This window comes from Halictus rubicundus, chromosome 9 (assembly GCF_050948215.1).
Source record: "Halictus rubicundus isolate RS-2024b chromosome 9, iyHalRubi1_principal, whole genome shotgun sequence".
Lineage (NCBI taxonomy): Eukaryota > Metazoa > Arthropoda > Insecta > Hymenoptera > Halictidae > Halictus > Halictus rubicundus.
The window spans coordinates 17,574,908-17,602,344 of record NC_135157.1 but is presented as its reverse complement, the minus strand read 5'-3'; the positions used below and the strand labels follow the sequence as shown (position 1 = coordinate 17,602,344).

General features: G+C 44.2%; 1 protein-coding gene across 1 annotated transcript; it reads right to left on the bottom strand.

The window, feature by feature from the left end:
• Positions 1-19,821: 19,821 nt before the first annotated feature.
• Snrnp-u1-70k (small ribonucleoprotein particle U1 subunit 70K) lies at positions 19,822-26,626 on the bottom strand. The gene is given in 9 exon segments (XM_076793788.1): positions 19,822-20,638; positions 20,768-21,108; positions 21,722-21,962; positions 25,183-25,209; positions 25,212-25,256; positions 25,540-25,621; positions 25,714-25,776; positions 25,928-26,110; positions 26,355-26,626. Coding segments are annotated over 9 exon segments (1,290 nt in total). The 5' UTR covers positions 26,499-26,626; the 3' UTR covers positions 19,822-20,474.
• Positions 26,627-27,437: the final 811 nt, after the last annotated feature.

Sequence of the window (27,437 nt, the reverse complement as noted above, 5' to 3'; positions counted from 1 at the left end):
GAAGTATCATAGCACGCTTACTTGAAAAACAGAAAAGGAAGGCTGAGAACAGAAAATATTTGTCCGAAGGAAACAATCGATTAAATTTTGTATTTCAAGCAACAAGTTTTTGCAAAGTTGTTTTTTATCGAAAAATGCACACAGCGCGGTAAACTCGTAGCAAAAATATCCGCACGCCGAGTATTTTGAATTTATTACTTGTTTACTAGTGTTGTACGCGCACTCGATTTAGCGAGTTACATGTACATATATATTTTTAGCTGAATGTACACATCATATATACATGAATGACGCAGCCCCGCAGGAAACATTGATGTCATTCATGTATGAATGACGTGGCACGCAATGTGTTAAACAGGTTGACTGCCACGTCGGTCGTATATGACCGACAATAAATATTTCTGTTCCGCTGTGGCGCTCCTATGCGACCACAGCATAATCTTATTTATATCTTTATTTTCTTTCACGCGATTTTTGCTTTTCAACGTGTTTCGCTTGTTACGGGAAATTAAGATAAATGTGACTGACTGTTTTTAGCTCTTGGAAACTGAGGCCGTTTTTATCATTTTTACCTGGCAAACCGCCAGGATAGATGTAATCTTTTTACTAGGTATTATTTTAGATTAATTGTGCTTGTTATTTTATTTGAACAAGCAAATAATATGTTATTTAAACTGTTGCAACGTCTCGCTATCGATTGAAACAATTTTTCAATTTACCTTGCACGCATCTGCCCGATTCCAACGTGAAATAAAGTTACTTTTTGCACGATATAACGAGCGTGCCGACAAAATTTTAAATAATTGCAAACAAATTCTTCGTCGTTTATTTTACACCGGAATACCATAGCATGATATTCTCCCGTTTTCGCTTTGTTATCTTCTACCAAAGCAACTGTTATTTAAATCAACGATAAAACATAGTAACTCGAGGTAACGACTCGTTTACACAGCTGCGTTATTTCAATGTTAGAAGAGTGTTTTCGAACGATTCTCAAATCCTTTTTCTTTGATTCATAAATTACAACATAAATAACTTCGTCAGTGGTCGCTTTTTATTGTTCAACTAGCCGCGAGTTCTCGAGTATCCAAAGGTGATAATATTGTTATAGGGCAATGTAATGATACTTGTTCAGTCGGTAGTTCTGTGCCACATTGGCAGACGCGTATAGTTAAACTTTATAGAACAATATCATAGCGAAAAGTTACTGGCCTCGCACGTTGTACCAGCTGCGTGCGTGTATTATTAATAATTCACTCCTGAATATCGAATTAACTAAAGAATTTTCTCGTCCCCCATAATGGAAAGATAAAAATACAATCCAATGACAGAAGCCTACAAAATAATATACAGTATATATAAATCAATAAAATTTATATTTTAAAGCGGAGCAAAGCGAAGCATTGGTTAATTTTCAATTCAAAACTCATTTCGATCGAAAGCTGGCTCTATTTGTCAGCTCAAAAATACTCGGAATCCAAATTGTCAGAAAATCCAATTCTTCCCGAAATCTTTTTAACGATTGATCCTTGAACAGGTAGAACCTCGGACAGAGACACTCACTTAAATTTTCATTTAAAGTTTCCACTCCAAGCTCAAAATGACAAGAGAAACTGTGACTTCAAAATGATTCATCGTCCAAGGCTCAGCTTTCTACATTTTTAGACAAGTCTAAAATTTGGCGAACCAACATGGGAAATTGTCGGCTTTAAAAAATTGCAAGCTTCCCCGCTCGAACGTGAAAAATCTCCAAGAAGAAGCCATGCGATGCCCATAAGAATTGATGGGAGCAAAGTGTCCAGGGACGTCGCGAATATTTTCAAGACGGATCAACGCAATCCCTCGAATCTTTCACGTTGCAATGTGATGGTCCGAGCAAAGATGCAATTCGTTCTTCCACGTCCGAGCAAAGATGCGATTCGTCCACGTTGGTCGACGGACGGTGAGAAGCGGACCGACGGCAATACTCGTCGAAGGAGAGAGAGAGGGAGAGAGAGAGAGAGAGAGAGAAAGAGAGAGAGAGAGAGAGAGAGAGAACCGAACAACCGGGGATCTCGATAATCCGGGGTAAGCGAGACAGAAACAGGCCGGAATTACACGGAACACGGATTAACGAGAATTTTTCCTCGGCCCCGAAACAAACGGAAGGAACCTAAGCCCCTAACGGCGTCGCTATCCCAGGACAGATAGCTGCTGGTGGACCCGAGAGAGCCTGGATTAAAATAAGAGGCGTTGGTTTACTTTCCTCCAAATATTTGAACGACTTTCCCCGCGCCCCGCGACCCGCTGAAAAATTCTATTCTCAAGTAGAACCGCCCCGTCGGTAGTCGGACAACGAATCCTCGACCCCCTGATCCCTTTCTGTGATTAATGCTTCCCTCGAATTTCATTTAAGCGCCGAGTTACGCTGTTGAAAACTTCATTAACCGGCCCGGAATTAGTTGATTAATCCTCTGAAGGAGCTGGACCAGCGCGAACTTCTATCGCTTTAGGGATTTTTCATGGCTGAACCGGTGGGGAGGGAGTTTTTACACTTCGGTGGTTGTTTGACGAGGTTTTCAGGCAGGTACAAAAAAATTTTCCAGTTTAAAAAACAAATTTTCCAGCATGGTATGATCGTTTTCTCGAACAGTTAAAGTTTGTTCACTTGGGAAGTACGGGAGGAAGGATGGGCTGTGGTAGTAGAAATTTTCCTTGGCTAAACCGCTGCATGTAAATTTGAAATATTTTTACCGCAATTGGATAAAACTTTGAGGAAGCTGTAGAAAAATTTTCAGCCTGAACTATTCAATTTTTAGGAAATTGTGATCATTTCTCTGAGACCATGTCAAAGGGTCTCAAGGGTTATAGAAAGGTGTTATAGAAACCCGCAACTTTCGGAATTTTTAACAGCCAAACCGCGGGATAGAAAATTCTAGTATTTTTACCATAAATAAGCAAGGTTTTCAGGAATGTGTACAAAAAATTTCAGCTCGATATTAAAATCTACCTCTAACATATCAATTATTTAACAAAACCCTATTTTCGTTTCCACATTACAAAAATTCCTCTTGAACATGGAGCAACGACTCAATCAGTTTCTGTAAACAAGCTTAATTCTCTAAATTTTAAAAGCCCGCACACGGCGAAACTGTGCAAAAGTTCGCAGTATTCGCGTCTGAAATCGCGAAAAGCATGGTGAATGCGAATTCAAAGCCAATTATCCGCAGCAAGCGCTTATGAGCGGGCGTGTCTGGCATCGGCGATAGGAATGCTACAGGTCCTCTTCTAATGTCGCGATGGAGAGTTGCGGGATGAAGGGTACGAAGGGCTGGAGGGTCGTGGAGCGCGGGGGACGGCTCGAGAGAAACGAGAAGCTTGCCAAACGAGGAGAGCCGGCTGCACCACGTGCTGGAATAACGGCGGGGAGGAGAGCCGGACACGCTGCATCTCAATTTAAAAGGATAAAGACTACATAAGGAGGAGCTGTTGTTTAATTTGAGCCGGTCGATGGGCTCTCGATAAACCCCGTCACGTTTGCAAGACGTGACTTACCGGCGGATCGGTCGCGCGGACTCGCCATTGTTTGGACAAAATGCCCTCAAGACTTATTTGTACGAGCAATAAACTGTCCTACTCGACAGGAACCGTGTTTGCCGATACTCGCGCCACTTGCTCGAAAAGCTGAGGAGCTTTCGCGACGAGACTATTGCGCCCGGACGACCATAACTGCGTCGATAGCTCCGGACATACTTCCCTTTATCGAGGAGACCTTTCGAAAAATTGAAAATATTTCCCAGCGAGGAGTACGTCATTTTAAACTGTGGATATTTGTGCAGTTGCAACGCGAGGAAGATTGAAAAATACCTGGAACCATATGCGCACGTAGTATGCACAAAAATGCTTCGATATGGAACAGTGAACTCTACGGAATCTCAGGAAATTCCAGAAAGAATTATAGGAAGCCTTCCGAAGAGTTTCACAAATTGAAAGTAATATTTTAATGCTCGATTTATGTGTTTCATTCCGGGACGAAAAATTGATGCTTAAGAAAAAGAGGGTTCCTCCAAATAATTGTTTCAAAGAGGAAACGGGGATGGTCTTTCCGCAAAAATAAGAGACTCTGATGCGGAACTGCACTCTCGCCTTAACAAATATGTGCGATCGTTAACTTCTGGAAAATATCGGCATCTCCGGGTAGAAAGTCTCCAAGTAATTGAAACTCGGTATTTCGTGTGCCAGTTCCTGCCAGCGTCTAAATACTTGCAGCGCAAATATTGGACCTCGTTCGGAAAGGCTGAAGTTGTTGATGAAGCGCGGGGATGGTGACAAGGAAATTGCACGCCAAATATGATTAGCGTGCGGAGTGTTCCAGGCCGCAAAAGAGTTTGTACTTCGCAAGAGAAAAAAAAAAAAAAGAAAATAGAACAAGAGGAAGAACTCTGTCGTCTTCTCTGTACACGGTTCCAGCATCACGTTCGCGATTGTTCAATTGGAACGCGCATATTCGACCGAGGTGTTTGAAACGAGCTTCGAGATTGTATCGGGAAAATTAGAAAGTAATTAACGCGTTCGCAGGTCGTACGCGCTCCGGCTGCTACGCACGCAATTGCAACACGGAACGTTCCCGCCGTTCTGCGAATTTTTCTGCATTTTTGCAGATTAGAAGTCGAAAAAAGCCCATCAAGCAGTTCAGGTAATGGGAGAGAAACTGTGCAGTTTAAATTGATTACAGTGATTGCTGGTAAAGGACCCCTGTAGACCATAAGAGTAAATTTAAATGTTACAAGCACTAATGAAATTCAATTCGCGCGAACATGGTACGACAAAAATTGTTTTTTCTAAATGTACACCTGTTAATGAAGAAAGTTTCAATTTTGTTCACCGAAACCACTGAACGAGGTACAATCTTTCTCAATTAATGCCTGACAAAGATTGTGGAGTTTATGAACTTGTGACGAAAATTAACAAGGGAAACACAAAACTGTGAAGACGGAAGAATTCAAGACCATTTGTCTACCTCATTAAAATTATTAAATTTCGCGATTTGGGTTATTAATGAAATTTCACGATTTGGGTACTATATTTTCATTGGATTTTTGTTGCTGAATATCGACTCGGAAAATTGCTGTTTCACACGAAGATCCGCATGTTTACCAGTAAGAACGTTTCAAACTGATTCTTAACACCTGAAAGCGCCGGAGCACTTCCGGCTCCGCATTTAGAAGAGACGAGCCAGAGAACAGCAGCCTTTATGCGTCAAGACCTCCGGTTTCCAGCCGAATGGGGCGCATTCGGTAGCTGACATTCAAGAATTCATGCGAGACATTTCGCAATAAGCGTCTACATCTTTGTGTGGTTCACCGGTGAATTAGAGTCGCTGGAATACAGCGAGGCCGTTCCTAATCCTATGAACCTAGAAACCTTCGACGCATGCATGGCTGATGACATAATTCTTCCTTTGAAAAACCATAGAAAACACGGCCAATTTTACAATTTCCCTAACGCGCCGACTAACGAACAATCGGCCAAAAATACCGATGTGGTAATTAGTATGTTGAATTGAACACTGTTTTCTCCATTGTACTAAATTCAGCGCTCTATTCTCCGCTGTGTTACATTCAGCACTGCATTCTCTACCGTATTAAATTAATCACTGTTTTCAACCATTGTGTTAATATAATAACACCATTCGGCTCAGAAATGAACAAACATTTTTAAAATAGTTAAAGGGCAGACACTATAAATGTTTGGCTCAATGGATCGATTTTGTCGAGGTTTCGGGGCCAGGGATGACACGATTGTTTTGAGCACACCGGCCACCGTTTTGCAGTTCATTTTGTAGTTAAATAAAGTATAAAACGTCGCATCGATCGCGTGTCTGCTCTTCTTTGTTTCTTTTTGTTTTTTTTTTGCGAGTCTCGTACAAAGAGAGCCCACCTTTTTTATCCGTCACGGTGCCCTAACCCCTTAATACTGATGCCCGTGACATACACGGCCACGCTAAACCGACACAGAACGTTATTGAACCTGATAAATGCGATAAACGTTTTTAAATTCGAGGGTGTCGGCTTCTGCCGTGGGAAATCAAAAGACTATTTTTCCACAAAACTGTGACAAGCTCAACCTACATTCCACCTGCTCCGATCAATCTCCATCAAAAGATCTTAGCTTCTAATTGCAATTTTCCTTATTGACATATGAAGGGAACTTCCGGACGTAAAAATATGCAAGTCGAAAACGTCGGATAATAATTTTGTTCTCGGAGGTTTCGTTTTCGAGAAAATCGGATTTTAAGGAGCGGCAGAGTACGGGCGCGAGTACGTCTGATCATAACCTGTCGAATCTACTTACAATGCATGAGAATCTGGCAGATATTCAATGCTTCGTTCCCCTCGAAAACGAAGTCTTGTTTGAACGAGTTTTATTATAATCTATTCGACATACTTCCTTGAATCCAAAAGAAGTGGCCACGATTAATTTTCAAGGCACTGTCCCAATTTTCTGTGCACCGAAGCGAGGGTTGACCATCGATTGTTAAAAAATAGAAAACAGTGTTCGAACACTTTCAGAAGCCACGATAGAAGAGCAAATCACCCGAACTGTTTAGCAAAGTCAGTCACGAAGTAGCGAGTGAATCGCGGTGATCAGAAAGGAACGAAAGACAACGGAAACCGCTCGCGTCGCGTTCCAACGTCGACGTCGACGTCGACGTCGGCGACGACGACGACGGCTGATGAATAGCCATCGCATCGGGCGTATCGATTGCGGAAGAGGGATATACACGTGTACAAGTCCGAGAACCGCGGGTCGCGTGGAAATTGTCGGAGCCGAGGCATCGGCTCTTGCTCGCGTGCCACGAAAAACGGGAAACCCGCTGCACCCGTTGCACACCGGGTGCAGTCGAGGAACTCCGAGAGCCAGTCGCGTGAACGAGAGAGCTCGAATCAACGACCTTGATTACGCCCTCCGGCCTATCGTTTCCTCGGCCGAGGCCAGCTTTTCCGCCTCCGCTCGCTCCTATACGCTCCGCTCCGCCTCGAAACTACCGAAAACGTCGAGACGCCGCTGGACGAGACAGTATGTCCTGTACGAGTAAGATTGCTAGGAACAATTGAAAAGGTTCGTGGAAAAGAAAGAATGTTTAGTTATTTAATTATTCGAGCCACTTCGAGATCAAGACCATTTTCAATATTTAATTCCTCATTTTGAACCATCGCCAAGGATAATACGTCCTCAGTGAACTATGAAAGATTGAAGATGAAGAAGTACGACCGTCCAAAGTGAAACAGAATAAATTAAAAATTAGGTCAGCGAGGTACACTTTTTGGAACGCTGCTCAGCTCAAGCTTCGCGTACTCTTCAGAAATAATTCTCGAAAAGTTCCCAGTGCACAATAATTCATCAAATTTCACTTCACACTTCAACCGTCGTGCAGACTTTTAAAAGATCGCACCATTAATATTCAGATCAATATATAAATTAGATCTGGAAAAATCTTGTTCAAAAATCGCGTGCAGCGTATACAAGCTTCCGTTGATACAAAATCAATGTATACATGTATCCAGCAAGGAAAATAGCAATTAAAACGGAAAGATTGATCGTGTAACAATAGAGATCCGCAATTAAGATTTTACGACATCCATAAACACAAACAGGGTGGTTTCTCACCGCCAACGAACGGGTAAGCGGTGTTCCAGTAATTTTCCCTTGAGCAAGACTCGCGGAACTGCAGCTACCGTTGCAGTTGGCGTTGCAGGTGACCTCGCGGGAGGTCAGAGGATGCACCGGAAGCCTGCAGCAACCGGGTGAAACATCGCGGAGGTATTTTAGGGTCGGTTCGCACCTTGGAACGACGATTAATCGACACTTTACGGGCGGCGTAATTTTTCGAACGGTTCGAGGGTCGCGTGAGTTTTCTCCGTGAACCGGCGGTGAACTACCGGTGAACCGACGGTGAACTGCCGGTGAACTGGCGGCGTTTCTCGAGCCACGAGGCCTCGATTCGTAACGAGAGATGTGGTAGCGGCCGGCGCGGCGGCGGCGGCGGAATCGCTCTCTTTGTATCGCGATCGCTATCAACTCGGCGATTTACAACGAGAAATCATTCCAGTCCACGCGAGCCAGACCGCGGCACAACACGCACGCGATGAAAATACTCGACGATGACTCTCGAGTGGCCAGTCGTTCGCCGGCCGAAGTTCGTTCACTTGGAAACTGGAGGAGCGAGCCACCACCTGCGCCGCTACCAATTTTTCTTGGCCAAACCACCGAACGGATATTTGGGAAACTTTTTCCATTGTTAAATCAGGCTTCGAGGATAGTCTACAAAAATTTTCAAACAAATACAGTCATTTTTGCGGGAGATATGGTTGTTTCTTCGAGCCTGTGAGGTACGTTCACCTGGAGAGTGGAATAGGAATTTTTCGCGACCGAACCGACGAAGAGATTGTTGTGTAAATTTTTTTACCGTCGAATTAGGCTTCGAGGAACGTGTAGAAAAATGTGCAAAGGGATACAGTCATTTTTGGGGAAGGTATGATATTTTTCTCCGAGCCTGTGAAGTTTGATCTTCTGGAAAGTATAAGAGGAAGGTTGCGGAACATGACCGAGAATTCTTCATGGCTAAACCGCTGAATGTAACTTTGTGAAATGTTTGCTACAGTTGAACGTAGTTTCGAGGAATATGCACACAAATTTTCAACTTGGAAAACCCACTTTTCAATAAGATACGATCATTCCCTCGAAGTTTCGAAGTTCGTTAGCGAGTAAAAGAGGACGCGAGGGAAGATGAGGAATGCGATTAGAAATTTGTAATAGCTACACTGCGAGAATAAATTTTCGGGACGTTCGCTGCACTTGAATGAGGCATGGAGGAACGTGCACAAAAATTTCCAGCTCGTCGCACACACTTTTCAATAAGGGCTGTCGAAGGCCCGAAGATTGTTCAATTAGAAACCGGAAGAAGAAAGAAGAGTGACGCGTCTAGAATTTTATCGTAGCTCAAAAAATATAAAATTACAAAAAATTCCCGACACTTTGATAATACTTTCGGGGGAGCACGGACAAATCAGTTCACCTCGATAGATCAATTTTCCCATAAAAATCCGTGTCCTCAGGATCCTAGATTTCGTGGTGAAGAAGGAAAAATCGTGTTAAAAGTAGAATGTTGCAAATGTGACAAGCATGACATGGTGGAGAGTGCACGCGTCAACGTCGGCACGGCGCGGCGCGGCACGAGCATCGAACTTGGACGTACCCATCGCCGACACCACGGCACGATTGCAGCCAATGAGATCGCGCGATCTCAGCCGCATTGGCGGTGCGTGAGAGAGGTCGCGGGCAACAGAACCACACGCGGCACCCACAGCTTCTCGATTCGAAAGCGCGGATGAATCGAACAAAAAACTAGCTCTTCCACCGTGAAAGCGAGGTTCTCTCGCACACGAGGGTGCCGATCAATCCGAACACCATCCTCGTCGACTACTCGATTCACCGATCAAAAACACCCTCGATCATAAATCACCCGCGACCGTCTCTCTCTCTCTCTCTCACACACACACGCACACGGCCCGTTAGCCACCGTCGTCGTCTGTTCGCGCAATCGGTTTCCATTTACCTCGGCCACACCAGCAGCCAGCCAAGCTGGATAGAACGCGAGCGTATTTCACCGTGACCGTCTTCCAGCTAGCATTGACATTGGCATTGTAGAGTCCCGCGGTGCCGAATCGCCTCCGCTGATCCGTTCCGCGCCAGACGTCCTGGAGCCGCGAACTGAACAGCTAAGAACCCCGGTTCCACTATAAATCTCCCCGGATTCGGGGCCGAACAAGTAAACCACTAGGTTGGGGTCGCGGGAGTCCTTGGACCAGGTCTTCAGAACGGAACACGACGCGCACTGACGCACACGCATCGGACATGCGAAACAATCGGTGTCATGTGGACGGGAGGTCACGCACACCGGTGTGATCCTGCAGGACGATCCCCGAATGCGGAACCTGGTCCACTGCCGCACTGTCCCGTCACGAGAATGTCCCGGTCGTCGATTCTCTCTCTCCCTCTCCCTCTCTTTCTCTCTCTCTCTCTCTCTCTCTCTCTCTCTCTATATATATATATATATATATATATATATATTTTTTTTTTCTCTAGTTTTCTTCTATAGTTCTCGCGATGATCGGATTTCCGCTAGACGACGGCGAAGAGGACACGCCGAAGAGACCAACCGTTGTCGACGAAGATCGTATCACGATGACGATACGGAACGATCGCGCGACGAACGAACTAACAACCACTACCACCACCAACTGGACGACGGAATTTGATGCACACCACGAGAGCTTCTTACCCCTCTCTATATCTATCGCTCTCTCTCTCTCTCTCTCGCTCTCTCTCTCTCTCTCTCTCTCTCTCTCTCTCTCCCTCTGTCTCCCTCTCTCGATCTCTATCTCTCTCTAGACGAAAAAGATAGCGACGAGATCATCCAATGAGGATGATTCGACGACAACGACAACGACGACAACGATGACGATGACGACGGCAACGATATGGGTCCGTGGTTAACCGCGAGGGCGACGAAAAGAGGGGCGGGGGGTGGGTGTAAGGAAAAAGGCACCCCGACTTAAAAGAAAAGGCGGGCGGCCACGAGACTCCCGCGCGGAGCCCAACGTTTCGCCTCACTGCCGGGCTCACTGCAGGCTCTGACGCACCAGCCTGCCGCCCCCTGTACACCGCCACCTCCGGCATCCCCTTCCGAACACCCCCGATCTCCCCTTACTATCCGTTACTACCCCTTCGACCGCCCACCTTGCTTGCTCCTACCCTCGCCATCTGGCTGGCTGGCTGGCTGCCTGCATCGCTGCCTGCATGCCTACCTGCCTCTCTGCTCTCCACCTGAACCAGACCACAACGTACCAACGAACGAACGAACGAACGGACAACCACTGTTTGCTACACGTTCCCTACCAGCCGATCTGTTAATGCCAGTGTCAATGGTGGTGCAGTTCTTCAGGTGAGAGACCGAGGGAGCTGGCGCGAAGATGCCTATCTGCTTTGAAAATATCTATTTGTTGGGTTGATGCCTGTCTAGCCTGGGTAGATGCAATCTTGTACTCTTCGTGGGAGCTGATACGGAGATGCCTATCTGCTTTGAGAATATCCGTCTATTTGTTGGTTAAGTGCTCAGCTGCCTAGCTGGATACCTGGAGGATTACCTGGGGCTGTCTGGCCAACGAACAACTTAACTGATTTATCTATTCGTTGCTCAGATGTTTAGCCACCTAGCCAGGTAATCGGAAGTTAACTCGGAGCTACGTGGGCTCCCTTGATGATCCTAACTGATTTGTCTGCTCGGTGTCTGGCTATGTAGCTACGTTTCTACTTGAACAGAGGTTAACCCAACGCTGCCCTGCCACCTCGAGCACCTTAACGGGCTTGTCAGTTCACTGTACAACTATTTAGCTACCCAGCTATCTATCAACTGATCTATCTATTCACCCTCTAGCAATCTACCCAGACCTTCCCCTTATAGTCTCCCTGACTAGTCAACCTGTGACTACATAGAATCTAGCAAACCCCTTCATCCATCTACCTATCATCCCTATCGTCTACTATCTAATCCAGATGTCTGCATATTTAATCTACTTGTCTAACCCGTTCTTAGCAACCCACCCATTCATCAGTCTACCTACCTACCTACCCTGTTGTCTGTCGCCATAACCCAGACCAAACTCGGCTTGCCTGCCTCCCTAATCTGCTGGTCTATTCCCTGCCCAGCGAGCGATCCATTTATCAATCTACCTTTCATCCTTATTGTCTACCGTCTAATCCAAACCTAATCCCACTTGTCTGCCAGCCTAATCCACTTGTCTCCTCACGGCCTAGCAGACCACCCCTACACCCAATCTATCTTTCGTCTCTAACTGGCTGGTGCTCAATCCAGACCCAAGTTGTCCTTTTGCTAGCCTGACCACCTGACCAGCGTCATCAACTTCGCCCAGAGCTATTGTGCATCATCTATCCCAGACCAAGCTTCTCTATCCATTAGTTGGACTACCGATCTAGCTTCATCTATTATCCCCGAACCAAATCCGACCCAATCAACTTGCAGCTGCCCAACAAGCTATCTCTTCACAAATTTATCTTTCATCCCCATTGTCTACCGCTTAGTCCAGACCAATCTTGTCAATTTGTTAGCTCGGCTACCGAAGCTGTTCTCTATACTACCAAACCGTATCAAACCCCTACTCCGATTGGCCGGTATCGTGGGCCAAAGTGTCTCGAACTGCGACTCTAACTGTGAACCTCCGTTCAACCCCCTCCCCTATAGCGATAGCAGAAGCTAGTATACCAACCCCTCTCGGTTCTCTAGCGTGCTCTAGCGCCGCACTCGCCTCGCTCGCGATCAAACTGGAGGGTTTCGTGGCTGTGTACCGCACAGGCGCACCTATACACACCAATACTTCTGTTTCTCTCTCTCCCTCTCTCCCACTGTCTCTGTTTCTCTCTCTGTGTGTTGGTAGTGTCGTTCTTTCGGCGCACACGCGCACCTAAGGCGTGCGGAATACCATGCCAGCGGCCGGGCTACCGGCGCACACCTGCGCCATGCTTCCCATTTCTCTCTCTCTCTCTCTCCCTCCCTCTCTCTCTCTCTCTCTCTCTCTCTCATCAACCCTCTCCCAAAGTGTCTTGCTCTCTCTCACTTGCTCTCTCCTCGCCGTCCCCCACCAACCCCGAAAACCTGACCACCGGTACGTGTTCTTGCACCCTCTCGCAACCGCCCTTACCCTCTGCCCTTGTTATCCCTCAGTTTACCTGTTCCATCGTCGCGCGGCGCCGAAAAGCGCCTAAATCTTGCCCACGTTTAACCCCGTGCCCTATAATCTCAATAGAGACACCTGGCCAATCACAATCCACCAAATACCTCCGCTATTAAAGAGGTACACCACCATGTAAGTTTATTAGTAATATTTTTTTCTGGTAATTGTTAAATAAAATGAAAATATCTTTTTGGGGGCTACGAAATTAATTTGTGTAACTAATACTTACACGAGTAGTGACTGTCGGACACGGTTTTAAAAGTCAAAGAGAACGAGAGCACATTTCTTGGAGTTTTATGCGGAAAATAGGAGCCCGAGGACTGGCAGATTGAATGGGAATATAAGACTGCTTTAATATCGATCATGGTCGTAATGGGTCATTAAAAATTCCTCCGCGGAAGCGTAATTGGAAAAGGCTTTTGCAAAATTTCCCCAGACCAGCGGAAGCCAAGGGAAACAGCACCGGGCGCAACCTAACTCATTGTCATCGTAGTTTCAGACTCTCGCGAATCTGCTCTCGGCACTCGTTACCCTATAAATTGTGTAGCCAAGCTAATTTGCGATCGGACGATATTGATTTTTCCACCGGGCCTGCGACGTCGTAAGTATTAATTAGAATTAATATCAACTATGCAGCAGTAATTCTAAGCCGACGTAACACCGAGAAACTGTGAAAATTCTTTCGATCTTTATCGACTTACAGCAAGTTACGCAAACGATGTTGTTGCGCCTTGTACACTGATCGAGTTAATGCTGTTAGAATCTGATCCACGAAACGCGATGCTAATTGATTCCACTGGCAAACATGGAATTCATCCATTTAGAGTGACTGCGCGTTTTCGACTGTGATAGCTGATCGTTAGACGAACGGATGTTTATGCAAATGCATATATTTTTGTAGGGAACAAGCTAGGCTGTGGGGACCGGGCAGAGATTTATTTTGTCATTAGAGGATTTTAAAAAGGTTATTTGTAATAAGCTACGTAGTCAGCGTGTCCAGTGGATTGAACGATTACTATTGACAGCGTAATCAACTTTCGAATTAAGACTGTGCTATGGACTTTCATTGAGCCTGCGTTCGCTGTTATCATCATTATTAGGAGAGTTATGCCGCAATAAAGCCGCATAATTCTTACTAAATCTCTCAAAATTGCACATAAAATCAAAGCCGTATTAAAACGAAATGCGGCATCACTATACTGCGCACTTTTGTGCAAAAATAAAAACTGTCTTTATCGATTACAAATTACAGGAGAAATTTATTTCTTTTCTTAAAAAATTTAGTCAGTGAAAAATAATATACAGACCATCTTAAATATTCTCATATAATTTAGTAGATATGCACATGTATTTCTATATCTATGTTTTGCATACATATATCCTGCACACATCTTGCATACATCCTTCATGTATCTTGCATATATCCTTCACGTGTCTTGCATATAAATTGCACATTTCAACGTATTACACAAAGTTTCACAGTCCACTGATCACTGTACTCTTGACAATGATATCTATCCATCTTGATTTCGCCATTGCATTGCATTGACACTATTGTTACTTTCAACACTCTCTCAACCAATTGTGGACGTTAATTAGTATTTTTTTTTTTGGAACACCCAGTAGATGCATGCCCTTATTGTTCCAGCCATTTCCGATACAATAAACTTTCCACGGTCTTGGCTACGACTTCGGCTAATGGTCCTTCGACTTTATGCGCCTTTCCGTGCTCGCCACGTTAATTACATTCATTCCCAGTCCTGTCCGTTTATTAATTAACCCGGCTTTTTCGTCCTAATGTTATTTCGCGTGCTCGTCCGTCGTCCCTTTCCCGATCTCATTTTCGATCGCATTTTCCTCGGTCTAACCGGCACGGACAATGCAAGTTCGCGCGATCACGAAATTGCTTTTAATTGTCCGCGTACACTTTTTCGGCTCCGGTTCACATCCCTTTTGCTAATTAAGTTTATCATATTTAAACGTTCACGACAACAGAAAATTCTTGTTATAGTTCATGGACAATTACATTGTTTTTCAGGCGGGAAAAGTTTGCGCCAACAGTGACCTTAATTGTGCAAATTATGGCTGTTGTGAACGCATACGGGAACGTCAGTTTAGTCTAATTTCAGTTTAGTCGCGACTGAATATTGTTTGTCATGCTTGCGGAGTTTAATGCAAAATAAAAATTCAATGCCTCGGTTGTAGCAGATTGGAGAGATTAATAGATTTCTGAGAAGCGAATTAAACGTGAAAAATGATTTGTAAATTTTATAATGCAAATACACGCTATCTCCACAGTAAAAAAATTGCCGTTTAAATTGATTCTGCACAGTTCGTTTCTCAGTGCAAATTAATTTGTTGCCCGGCCACACACGTAGCAGCCCGCCAGCTTAAAATCCACACGGAGCCAACATAGACGACGCAAACCGATTTCGTATTTCCCTATGAATCATGCAGCATTTCGAATCACAGCTCGTTGAATCCCGGAGGCGTAAACCACGCGAAAAAGAATCGCCGCGAGCCGGTTAAGCGTTTTGCGGCCGGCGAAGTTTAAAAACGAATTTCCAAGTGTTTGCTTATCGTAAACGGAATTGCTAATTGCACGTGTAAACGGATAATCCGCGGCTCTAGTTATTACCGTGGCCGGCGTTTCCCTTCTTGCTTTTCCCTCTTTACCTTCTTTTTTCCCGCCGCACGGTCTTTATGGCCGTGGCGAGAATTCCGGTATACTCGTCGGGAGCTGACTACAATAGTGGTGTGCGAGCCGGATCGATCCGTAAACGAGGATAATTAATCTTCGCGCGAACAATGATCAAAGATGCGGCGTGCCGATACGTCCAACTAAAACACCGGAGCCAGCGATTCGTACGCGAACTTTAGCCGGGCTATTGCATTCGGAACGGTGCTCACGTTCCTTGATCATGCATCGATTTTATTTTCTTTTTTCCAGCCGTGTCGCAGATGCGCGTAATGCCTCTGCACAGAAATCCAATTTTCTGAAGTTTTTCCTCTTTTCGTAGCGGCTTTGCGAGCCGTGGCAAAAGGTCTGTCACTATTGTCTGTATGTCAGGCAAATTTTTATTAAAAACAATGTTCAACTTCTTGAATTCGACTCTCCCATACACAATCATGCATAACCTCCGGTGTACACTCCTGTTTTATAGAAGACACTGTTCCTTTTCGAAAATCTTTCGAATTCGAACGACTCTGCCGACACTAAAAAATATTTTAAAGAGTAAGAATTTAAAGAGTAGAGTCTCACCTTTACGACGATCTATCTGAAATTGACGTGCGATTTTTCGTTGCCTTGTTAGTTCATTTTGAATGAGGAGTCTGCCGCCACCAAAAAATGTTCGAAAGGGGAAAGTGCCTTCGTTTTTCAGTTATTTCGCCAGACGCAGAATTGTTTCTGAAAAAGGTAAGTTTCTGCTTTAAAACGACCGGAAATAAACGAGCCAGATTGCAGACGGTGGGTTAACACAATTTATATTTCGCTTAAAAATCCGCAGACTGATAATTATTAAGGAAATTCGGCAAAAACCTGAGGAGGTGATGGATCGATTTGATCAGCGAACGGTTTAATTAATCATTTTAATGAGTGTCTCGAGGTCCTTTTTGCATCCAACAGCGGAATTGCCATTTGCCCCGGCATTATCGTCGCGAAGCGGAAAGTTCGGGGTTCGCGAGGCGTCTCGGGCGTTGCTCTTTTGCCCCCTCCTCCCACCCCCCTGTCCCTCCCCCATTAAATTCCATGAACTTTTTCCCTTTGAGAGCCGGCCAGCAAAGTACCGCCCCGAGGTGCACGATGCCTTCGCGAGGCAAGGTATCCGTGACTCGACGATACACACAACAGTATTGCGAATCCGAGTGCACTGTGACTGAAGCGCGCGCGCGCGCGCACCCGTCACGGAAATTCCATTTCGTGCAAGTTCACCGGTTCGATTCGATCCGATGCGATCCCTGCCCCCTCCCCCCATCCCCCTCCTGCCACCGCTCGCTTATTCCTCGTATCGAGGGCTTCCGCGAACAAAGTCGCCGACCGATTAATCTTTCTAAACGGGATTACTCGCTCGGAGATAAAGGACCTCTTTGCAAAGAGACCTCCACGACTTCTGCGACCCTCTTTCGCGCCGGACAACGCTTCCGATACTGATTCAGGAAATTATAATCGTCTCAACCCTTCTGCGTCACTGGACGCATTTATATTTTTACAATCAACACCTTGGGGTGCCTCCATTTTTTCGAATCTGGATAAGGTAGGGAATAAAATACGAGACAAAAGCCTCGTGTATTTGTTTCTTTCTGATGATACCTTTATAAAATTTGTGCGATCATAATAGTAATATTTTTCTGATTAAAACGATACCCAGTACGATAAAGTTTCTCACCGCGAGGACACGAGTGCTCATGCAATAGTATATGCATATAATATAATAGCATATGAGACTCGATGATAAGTATAGTGCAAACTGTGTGGTGTTTGGACTCGTTTTAAACAGAAAAACGTCACGAACACGTCGGTAAGGTGTCATGAAAAAATAATTAAAACCAGAAGAGTGTTAGCAATAAATTATTATTGTCGAAGTATCTACTTACACTGATCTAGCTTCTGGGTGCATCCCAGGGTTGCGAGGATCGTTTATCACGACTGTAGCGCACATTCAGTCGTCCAATAGCTTGCGAGAAGATTTACAGCGGAATCGGAGAAGAATCGCGATACGTTGGCAAGGAATCGGGGCAACGAGACCTCCACAGGTGCTCGACAATGGTTTGCGTCGAGGAAATATCGAGAAAAGTCGCCGGGGGTTGTTCGAAGGGGCTCGAGGGGTTGGGAAGGTCGCAATTTGCAGGATTTTCGAGGGTCGAACGATAGACGGGACGACGATAGCGGAGAATCAGAAGCGATTCGGAGTTATTGCCGGTGGATTGTAATTTCCGGGCGGGAGGCGAGCGTTTAATGCGGCTGGGCCAGTTTCGCGAAGGGCGAAGGGTTTGGCGACATCGTTTTGCGAATGGGATAAGGAGCGGCTGACGCGAAACACAGCCATCGACCGCTTTTAATCAATCTTTATTTCGACGAATATCCAATACAGCGCCGAGACGGCCCTCTCCTTTTCAATTTCCAGCTGCGCCCGTTTATTAGCTCTGCCACGGCCGCATTTTCCACGATCGATTAACAGATCATCGACGTTAATTAAACGCTGCTTTGATCTTTACCGTCCCCCGAAGACAAAAGGCTCACAAAAGAATTAAGACGGGGACAGGAAACTCTTTACGCTGCCGTATTTCATGAAATATCTGCGAATTTTGCAGTGTTTGTAGGGTACGTTCCATTTGGAATTAATTGATGGAAGATGCATTTAAATAGCACAGTAAAAACTGTAAAGATAAACTCGTGTTTAACGCGTACTATGTAAACATAAGATTAAGCGTCTGTTGAATTAGTGTACCATTGCACGGTTAAATCATCTCGTTATGAACGAATGGGCCCCGTAATAAAACCTCCAGCGTATTATTCGGAGGCTCTAAGCCAGCGTCTGTCGCGCGGCCGGTAAAGTGTTAATTGCTGTTAATGCCCGGCGTTGTACAGTTCATGCAACGTTGGCCTAAGTTATTGAAACGAAATAATCGGTAAATCGTCCGTTTGTTTCGCACCGTGTCGAATCCATACGAGCGCAGTGGTTGCGGTAAACGATTTATCCGACCGAGACCGCAGAGGATACATCGACTGCATCTAAATATTTTTTCATTTATTATATCCGCGACCAACGCGGAACAATTGAAACGTAATCACGGTTCCATTCGACACGGCGAAGCGTAATTTAAATAACAAATCGACGTGCCGTGGTCACATTTGCTCGTTGGATTTATTATTTGTGTAAAAATCCGCGGACCCGCAGAAATCAATCGTTCAGTGCGTAATAAAAGATTGATTGATTGATTGGTTTCCGGATTATCATTTAAATTGGCGGAAATTGATACTTCCGGAAGTTCATTAACACGTTGCTTCGATCGCAACTGAATCACCAAAAGGCTCTACGAACTTAAAACTGTTTAGCAAAGTATATCGTTCACTATTAACTCTTTGCACTCGACTGTTCCCACTATGGTACCAATATAAAGATTGTATTATGATTGAAAACAACTCCCGTTACACTTTGCTTGATTTTTTTGTGAATCGCGATTAATGCGGAAAATGCATAAGCGAGCACGCGTCTGGCGGATTGTTTGCGATGTTCGTGTTAATGCACCTGCGGCCGTGTGCCGGACGTTGCGGTATCGAGCGGGAGTTATTTTTTGTTATCTTCACCGTGAACGGTCGGCTTCAACGCGTATTAACTGGACCAAATCATTCCGGTCTCTTACCTGTGCCGATAATGGAGGCATAAAAATAGTGGAAACTTTCAAGAAAATCAATTCGTCCACCTACCGCACACACTCTCTCTCTCTCTCTCTCTCTGAATAAATTTGTGAGGCAACGGGCGATCGATCGTATTCACAGCTATTTTATAAATACATCCTGCCCGTTTAATAATCATTACGTAACACGCGGAATAGGATTAATTAAAAGTCATTCCTTTCCTCCTTCAGAATCATCTGTGATCCACCTTCCTTGCAAATCTGCTAAGTATACAACGATTCCTAATTGTAAATTACAAGTATTAGAACAAGTCTCGTCAAATTGGACGAAACTATTTGAGATTTGAAACACCCTATCTGAATACAAGTAAAGGAACCTATCGCTCAATTTGGAAAGGGAAACAGATTTGACCTCTATATGTCCTCTACGACTACACCTACAAAAAAATTAACAACACCAAATCATAGAACCTCAAAACTGAATAAATTTCATCGAACGCATTTTTCTTCGCCCACAATAACAAGCGAGCTATACAGCCAGACACTGTTTCGAACGCTCCACCCTAGAAGAGCCATTACAGATATGCAAACTGAACGTTTCCCAAATTGCTGGAATGCGAACCTGTGCGACGTAGAAACAGACCAAGCAGGGTAGCTAACAGACGAGTTGCGTGGTTCATTTTTATTCGTATATATATGTATAAATATACATGTAGCAGTCATGAAAGAGTCGAGTTCGTGTAATACGTTGTCGCATAGAGATTTTTATATACACATAGAGAAGGTTGGAATCGCGCGGCGGCTTTGGCGACGAATCAAGTTGTCGAACTTGCTCGGAACCTGTTCAACACAGGCTCGTTTTTCTGTGCTGCGTGCTCTCACAGCGGGGACTGCTACAAGAGGAAATATTCAATCGCCCGCACGAACGGATCTCTAACAATATATGCAAAGCATCTAAATTCATTTCAGTGTTTTTCCGAGGCGGCGAGCGCCTCCGTGCCAACCATAAATATATAAAAATTCATCATTCCTCTCGATTTATCTCTCTCTCACTCACTTTCGAAGTTTTCAACCGGAATTAGGAGATAAAAGAGCGTAGAAACTCGGTTGCTGAGCTTCGGACCACCTAGTTTCATTGCAAACATCCTCGTTCGGGCACCCGGTCGCCTGACGAACGACCAGATACCCGAAGTACACGGTCGATACGTTTTTCGATATTACACTAGCAACAGTAAGAAATACAATATTGTTATTAATAATAGCGGTAAATTCATCGTGCGTGGTAACGGAACAGAATGTTATATGAAATGGTCGTCGAGATCAATAATCTTGTACGGAGTCATAGTTGTTGTAGGGAGGGGGATCGGGACGACCTTCCGGGATTCTGTATTTCTCCTCCACTTCCTGCTCGTTGTCGTCCTCGTATTTTACAGCCGTGAAGTAGGACCCGGACGATTGGAAGGTGTTGCTATAGTCAGGGTAATCTGAAAAGTTTCAATCAAACGCCCGTCAGTTCAAGCCTAAGGTATGTAGTAACATATTCTAAAAGTTCCCGAAAAATACGCCATACATTTTCTCGAAAAAATATTCGTAAAGGTCAGGGAGATACGTACCATCCAAAGGTTCTTCCTTGATTCGAATCTCTTTCGTATCCTCGTCCTGACGATCGCCCCGATCTTTCCTGTCCCTGCGTTCACGATCGCGATCGCGTTTGTCCCTCTTGCGATCCCTGTCGCGATCGCGATCGTTGCTCCTCGAACGCCTCCTCTTGCGATCACGGTCGCGATCGCGATCTCTTCTGTCGCGCGGTCGCTCCTCTCTCTGTATCTCCTCAATATCAGGATCAGGCAGACGTTCGCGGCTTCGCCTGCGTTTCCGGTCGCGCGACCTGCTCCTCGATCTTCGTTTCCGGTCGCGCGACCTTCTGCGCTCTCTGTCCAAACGATCGCGGTCTCTACAGAAACGAAACAGATATTCTATCCATGCTCTGCCTTCTATCCTTAACGCTAGCATTCCCTAATGCTAAATCGGTACACCGCGAATCCATTATCTCTCTGCCCGTACCCTCAATCCATATTCACTCTTCTGAATTCATTATACACCCGTCCCCCGATTTACATGATATGAGAAAATTTCTTTGTCTACGACAATATTTGTCCCCTTGAACAAACACTTTTGTCCTCTGATACGTTTTTCTATCTCCAAAAATAAGCGAGATATTTGACCCTTATGTGGACAACTGAAACGTGTAGATAACTCAAAAACTGTAGTATTTAATATTTTTCGCACAAATTCTCACTTTTCAACTATAGATTGACATAATAGTGAAGAAAGAATGGACGTTCAGTACAATTTGGTAATATTTTTAGAACATTAAAAAATTGCTGAAAGAAATGGAGTAAATGGGTACCCGGGTACCTGGACAACGAAGGGTTAAGAGTTCAATAGAGTTTGTTTTCGGGGAAGACTATTGACTAGTAATTTTCGCCAGGATTTGTCTTTTGGTATTTGTAAAGTTTTGCAAGTTGCTCGTGTGGCAATGGTGTAGATTTGTAAGAAGGACTTGCCTGTCTCTATCGAGGCGTCCAGTATTCTCCCTCTCCCGTTCCAAACGATACCGTTCCCGTTCCCTCTCGTTATCCTCGCGTCCAGAGTGTTTGATGTTGACATCCGGTCCGCCTCTTCTGGTGCCACCAAGGCCACCGCCGAGCCTTCGCGGTAGCCAGCCCTTCACGGTCCTGGCTCTCTCGACGTCGACCAACACTCTGCGACCATCTATTTTCTTACCATCCGCATGCTTATAAACAGCTAAAAGTACCGATACAGAATTACCAATTGATCGGCCCGTCGAGCAGCTCTATTTAAAATACACTATATCTTGGGACTTCTACCATCCCAGGGAAACAAATTTTAGGTGGCAGAAAAGATCTACTCTCTCCTTTTCTTTCTTTTTGCTCATCGAAGAGAAACTTCTCTTCTCTCTACAACTCTCGAGGAAACGTCGCATATGAGAATGAGAGCCAATTTGTGCGAAAAGCATTGTTCATTATTTTTTCTCATTTTTCGTTTCACTATGCAATTTCAAATGACCGCGCGTCCGCAAAAAACGAAAGAACATCGAGGAACGTCCCGACGAAGCCTACGCACGAATCACACTTTGCCGATTATGTTTTTTTCTTTCTCTATTTAATTCGATCGTCGATGAGAATATCCGATTCTTTTTCCACCGGAGATGATTAGGGTGTCGGCACATGTTATTCCTGCTTTGAACGACGCGTGTTACTTGATATGGTCACAGTTGGAGTTCCGGAACCGGTCCTCGTCCAAAGGGAAGCTTTCTTCAAGGAAAATTTCACGAAAGTTCACCGAAAGAAGAGATTCGAGAGCGTTTTGCGGCACGATAGAACACGATGAGGATCGTCTTTGTTCTGGGTCTCTACGAATTTGGCGAAAGCAACACGGCCGATAGAGATCGTTGTTTCACTGGTGTATATATACATATACATAACAGTTCACAATAGTGTAGAAATCACACTCGCGGCCCATGTACGCGGCGGAACTCTTTTTTTTTTCTTTCTCTTGGTACCTTAAATCTACAAGTGTTGATGATAAAGATTCAAAAAAAGTATAGCAGATACAAAAATACCTACCGCGGCTACTTACGTACGGAATTGTTAACACAAATCTTAGAGGTACGTTTAATTCGTGAAATGAACTCGTAAGAGAGACTCGCGAGCATAGAGTAGGCCAGCGCGTATGCTATTCATTGGGAAGGTGCCCATATGCACAGTCTTCATATGTTCGTTCAATGTCTCCGAAGAAGTTTTACTTTTCATTTACCTGGTGCGCTTTCATTCATGTTTTTACTTACGACCAAACCGTGTGTTGCGCAAGCATACATACATAAGTATATGTATATATATATATAAATATATAGTTTACTTTCTCTCGATACTTTACTCTAGTTCATTAAATTAATAATTAACGCAACGTTCGCGAGGACAGCTGACCGAGCGTCGCTACCTGACTTTCTCGAAGTCCATCGACCGATCGCAGCACTATACCAGCACGGCATTTTGCAGGCTAATAGCTAATAGTTTACAAGATATTAACGTCTCGCTATTTCTAAAACAGGCTTCATCATTCTCTACCAAACAATGCCATAACACATGATCGAACTGTCCTACTCGGTGTAACTTGTTTAACAAGTCGTATAATTTATATTTTTGACAAAAAAGAATTTTTTTTTAGTTACTCCAATAGCGTAGTAATACACCCCCTTCATTTCAAAAAGATTCGTCCAGTACTCTGGTTAAAAAATAATTTCACAAAAATTCGCTAATTTACAGCAGCTTGCATCAGGCTCCCCCCTTGAGAGCCCTGGCATCGAATGCCAGCCGCCAGACACTGACCTTCTCCCGTTCTCTGTACGAAGCTCATTCCCCCCTAACGTCGCGCTCTAATGGTCTCCTTGTTCCTATCCCCTCCAACTATAAACAACCAGCCAATAAGGGCAACGGTGGAATAGCTTCCACTACTCCCGAGCGTCTCGTAAGACGTTAAAGAATGATTAGCAAATACGACACCACCGTGTAATTGACTGGAAAATACTTCAGAAAAATCGTCCTGCCTTATTTACGATCGACACGGTGATAGAGGTAGCATGAACAACTCAAAAGAATGAATACGCAGATGATAATAAATGCAACGACGCAATTCTTCTCGTTAACGTCTCGCAAACTGTTAGCCACTGGCCCCAAAAATGGGTGCCGAAGGTATCAGATTTGCGAAGGACCACGATCCGACGAAGGCTCACCGAAAACTGAGCGCAACACTCGGGGAGCTTTCTTCGCGAGACGAGTTTCCCTCGACTAACAGTTCTCTTTTTGTCTCTGTTACTTTTCCAATCTTGTTTTTCTTTTTTCTGTTTCATCTTACACGGGGAACTTCGTGTACACGACGAGAAAGTGTAGCGTTCTTTTTCTCGACCATTTTTGCGAATTTTTGTTTTGGAAAAGTCTCGCGCCGATAAGACTTTGCGCGCACAAAATACTGTCCCAGGTGCTGACCTCCGGACAAATTAGTATTCTATATCGAAATTGATATGTTCGAGGACTTGAATGATTGGATGAGCCGCCGAGTAAGATGAGAGACTAGCTAAACGTTCAGTAAAACGAAAACAACGACGAAATAAGATGCTCGAGAAACAATAATCGATTAGTATTGACGCATGCACTTTGTTGGTACTAGACCTAACGAGAACACATTCGTTCTTTGCTTTTGCTTTGCTCTTTTTTTTTTCTAGAGTTCTCGCACACCGTGCCCGACATTCGCTCAGCACTCGAGGCGAATAGAAGTTTATCCTAGGAATACAGAATCATTATTCTCCCATTATTTCAAAAAAAAAAAGAAAAAAAAGATAATGAAAAAGGTATAGAGTACAGGTGCTACAACCAAGACGTGCTCTATAGATTATGCTGTGTTAACCCAGTGGTGTGTGTACAGTTGTTAATGTTGTTTTCGACTGTATTATCGACAGAGAAATGCGGTTATCATTTTTGTCGTTTGCTCTCGAGGAACGGTCAGAGTGAATCCCCTACGTGTAGCTTGATTACGATGTTTGGTAGTCTACCTTTCGAATTACAGGCGCAAAATGCAAACTGCTTGCAGAGCGTGTCCCTGAACCTTTCTCCTAAAAAGCCCACCGATCAATTTCAATGTAGAATGCTAACTTTCGTCTACATTTCTTTTCCATTTGCGAAACCGTGTTTTTGTTCAAACTTAAAAAAAGAAATTTACAGCCCAAACAAATTCTCTGCGAAAAACCGGGGAGAAAATAGACGACTTTGAGGGCGCTTTAAGAGCGCGGCCATTTTCCTTTTGTTTGCTATCGAACGTTATCTTACCCCAGGCAGGGGTTCGTAAAATCTCGAACCGCAAGTTTTTAACAAAATCAGACAAGATAAATAGGGTAAGCATAGACGCTAACAAACTTTGTTGTATGTTGGATCTTACCACACATACAAACCTATCATATCAGGCAGGTTCAGGGATTTTGCATGGAATAGTGAACGGCACTAGTTGCCGGCAGCGGCCACCACGCTGTACCAAGAACAAGATAAAAACTGCATTAATCAAGACAGCCAATATTTCGTTTTTCAGTTGATTCGTTTACCATATATGCATTTACAGAATGGTAATCCTGCATGGATGTATGGCGGGGCCCCCCCGTACCGTCTGGTTTAGTACCAATGAAAATAGGTAGCCTAACTATAGCCCTGCCCCACTATATCTAGCTGGAAGTGACGCTAAGTAAGGTGATATTCCAGACTATGGACTCACTGAGGTTCTCAACAGGGGATTATGTTTCTCGAGCTTTACTTACAGCGCATATCTCTTTCGTGCTCATACTCAATGAAAGCATATCCTCTAGGCTTGCCATTTATTGTATTGTGAATTACCACTATCTGTAAACAAACATTCAACAAAAAAATCTCATTAATATATCTGCGTTGAATCGCAAGACAAAAATTTCTACCGCCGTTTGTTGTTCCCTTACTTTTTTTACTGGACCGTATACTTCGAACTCCCTCCTTAGTTTGGATTCTGATGTATCGTAGTTCTGAAAAGAAAATGTACTCGATTTTTCTACTTGATCACAATGAGACAATCGTACAAGTAAAGATTGATTAACGGAGGTAGATGGATGATCCAGGACACTCTGTGAACCAACTGAGATGCATCGAATCCCATTGATGTACAATAATACTTACTATCCGTGCTACAAAAAGCGTCTTGAAAGGATCCGCAGTTACATTCGGAATGCCAGCAGGGTCCCAGACTGCAATTTCCTGTTCAAGTTTGTAAGCCACCTGCTCAGCACGTTCCCTTCTTCTTCGTTCAAGCCGTTCCTCCCTGGTTTCCACGCGAATCGGAGGTGGTGTGTCTTTGGGATCCTAAATCAAACGAAACCAAACATATCTCAGTAATAGAAAACATCTAGAAATATCGTAGAACATTCCCTCAAAGACCCCCCGTGGCGTGTCTGGGATTCTAAGCCAGATGAACCATATTTCTATCAGGTATGGAAAAACCGGTGAAAAAATTGCGGAAAGCCTCGCTCAAAATTGCCGGTGTAGTTCGATCGAAGTTACGACTTCGAGAGGGATAAGATCGAAGGGGAATTACGTGGTACGTTACCTCGAAGTATTTGAGGAATGCTCCAACGCCGATATAGCCTCCATTCTTCTTCTCGTGCGGGAGCTTGCTAACGGGTGGCAAATACGGTATGGGGTCCCGTGGAGCAAACAGAGCCAACAGGTTCGGCGGCAGGAACTGCGTCATTTTCTCAGGTACAGGGCAAACGCGAAGCTTCGGTTTTCAGTTGAGAAATCTCGAGGCACGAAACATCTTCGTGTTCCAAACACCAGTACAAAATGGCGACGGTATCGTCAACAGTCTGCGATCACAAAGTTTCTAGACGCGCCTCCCCAACAGCAAAACGTGTCCCGCCACGTGGCAGCACTAGCGAGCCACGAACCATGCAAACCTATAGATGGTTCTATCGATTATTATCGATGATCACCTCTATCCAATACTATCAATTATCAATGATGGTCACTCAAAATCAAAGGCGAAGGCTGAGGTCCGCGTAGTTCCGATTCTTTGACTTGATAAGTATTCTGAAAGTGTTTCTCTTTTGTTATTAATAAATAGTGAACTGTCATATCTATTGTTATAAGTGTACGTGTAAGTGTGAGTGTGTAATAAGCGAATGAGGAATCGCAGATTCTCATAGGTAAATAGTAAATATGAACGTTTATGGCATGCTGTTATACTTGTAAATATTTCATAGGGTGTCCCAACGGTTTATTTCATTATGTAAATGTTTCCTGTTGTTAGAGAACACGATTTAACCCCTTATTTAACCACGCTAATTGTTTCTTTATTATTTTTATTAAAAACGAAACGAACTTTTGGGACAATCGAATATTTCTTAGGACACTATACAAGTTTGATAGTTGTACAAGTATGTAATTAATAATAAGATTAACCGCAATCATTCTTATATTTCTTTTATTTTTTTATTGAGACAGTACATATTGCCATCTGGTGATGACTTGATAGTATTAAATGGTAACATTGTCTACCAGTTTGAGCACTTCGCCGCTACGTGAAATGGCGCTAAATTTAAATTGAACTGGTTACCTATAATCGATATAGTAGAAATTTTGAAAAGGATAAACCTAGTAATTTGTAATTAATTACTAATCGGTTAACATG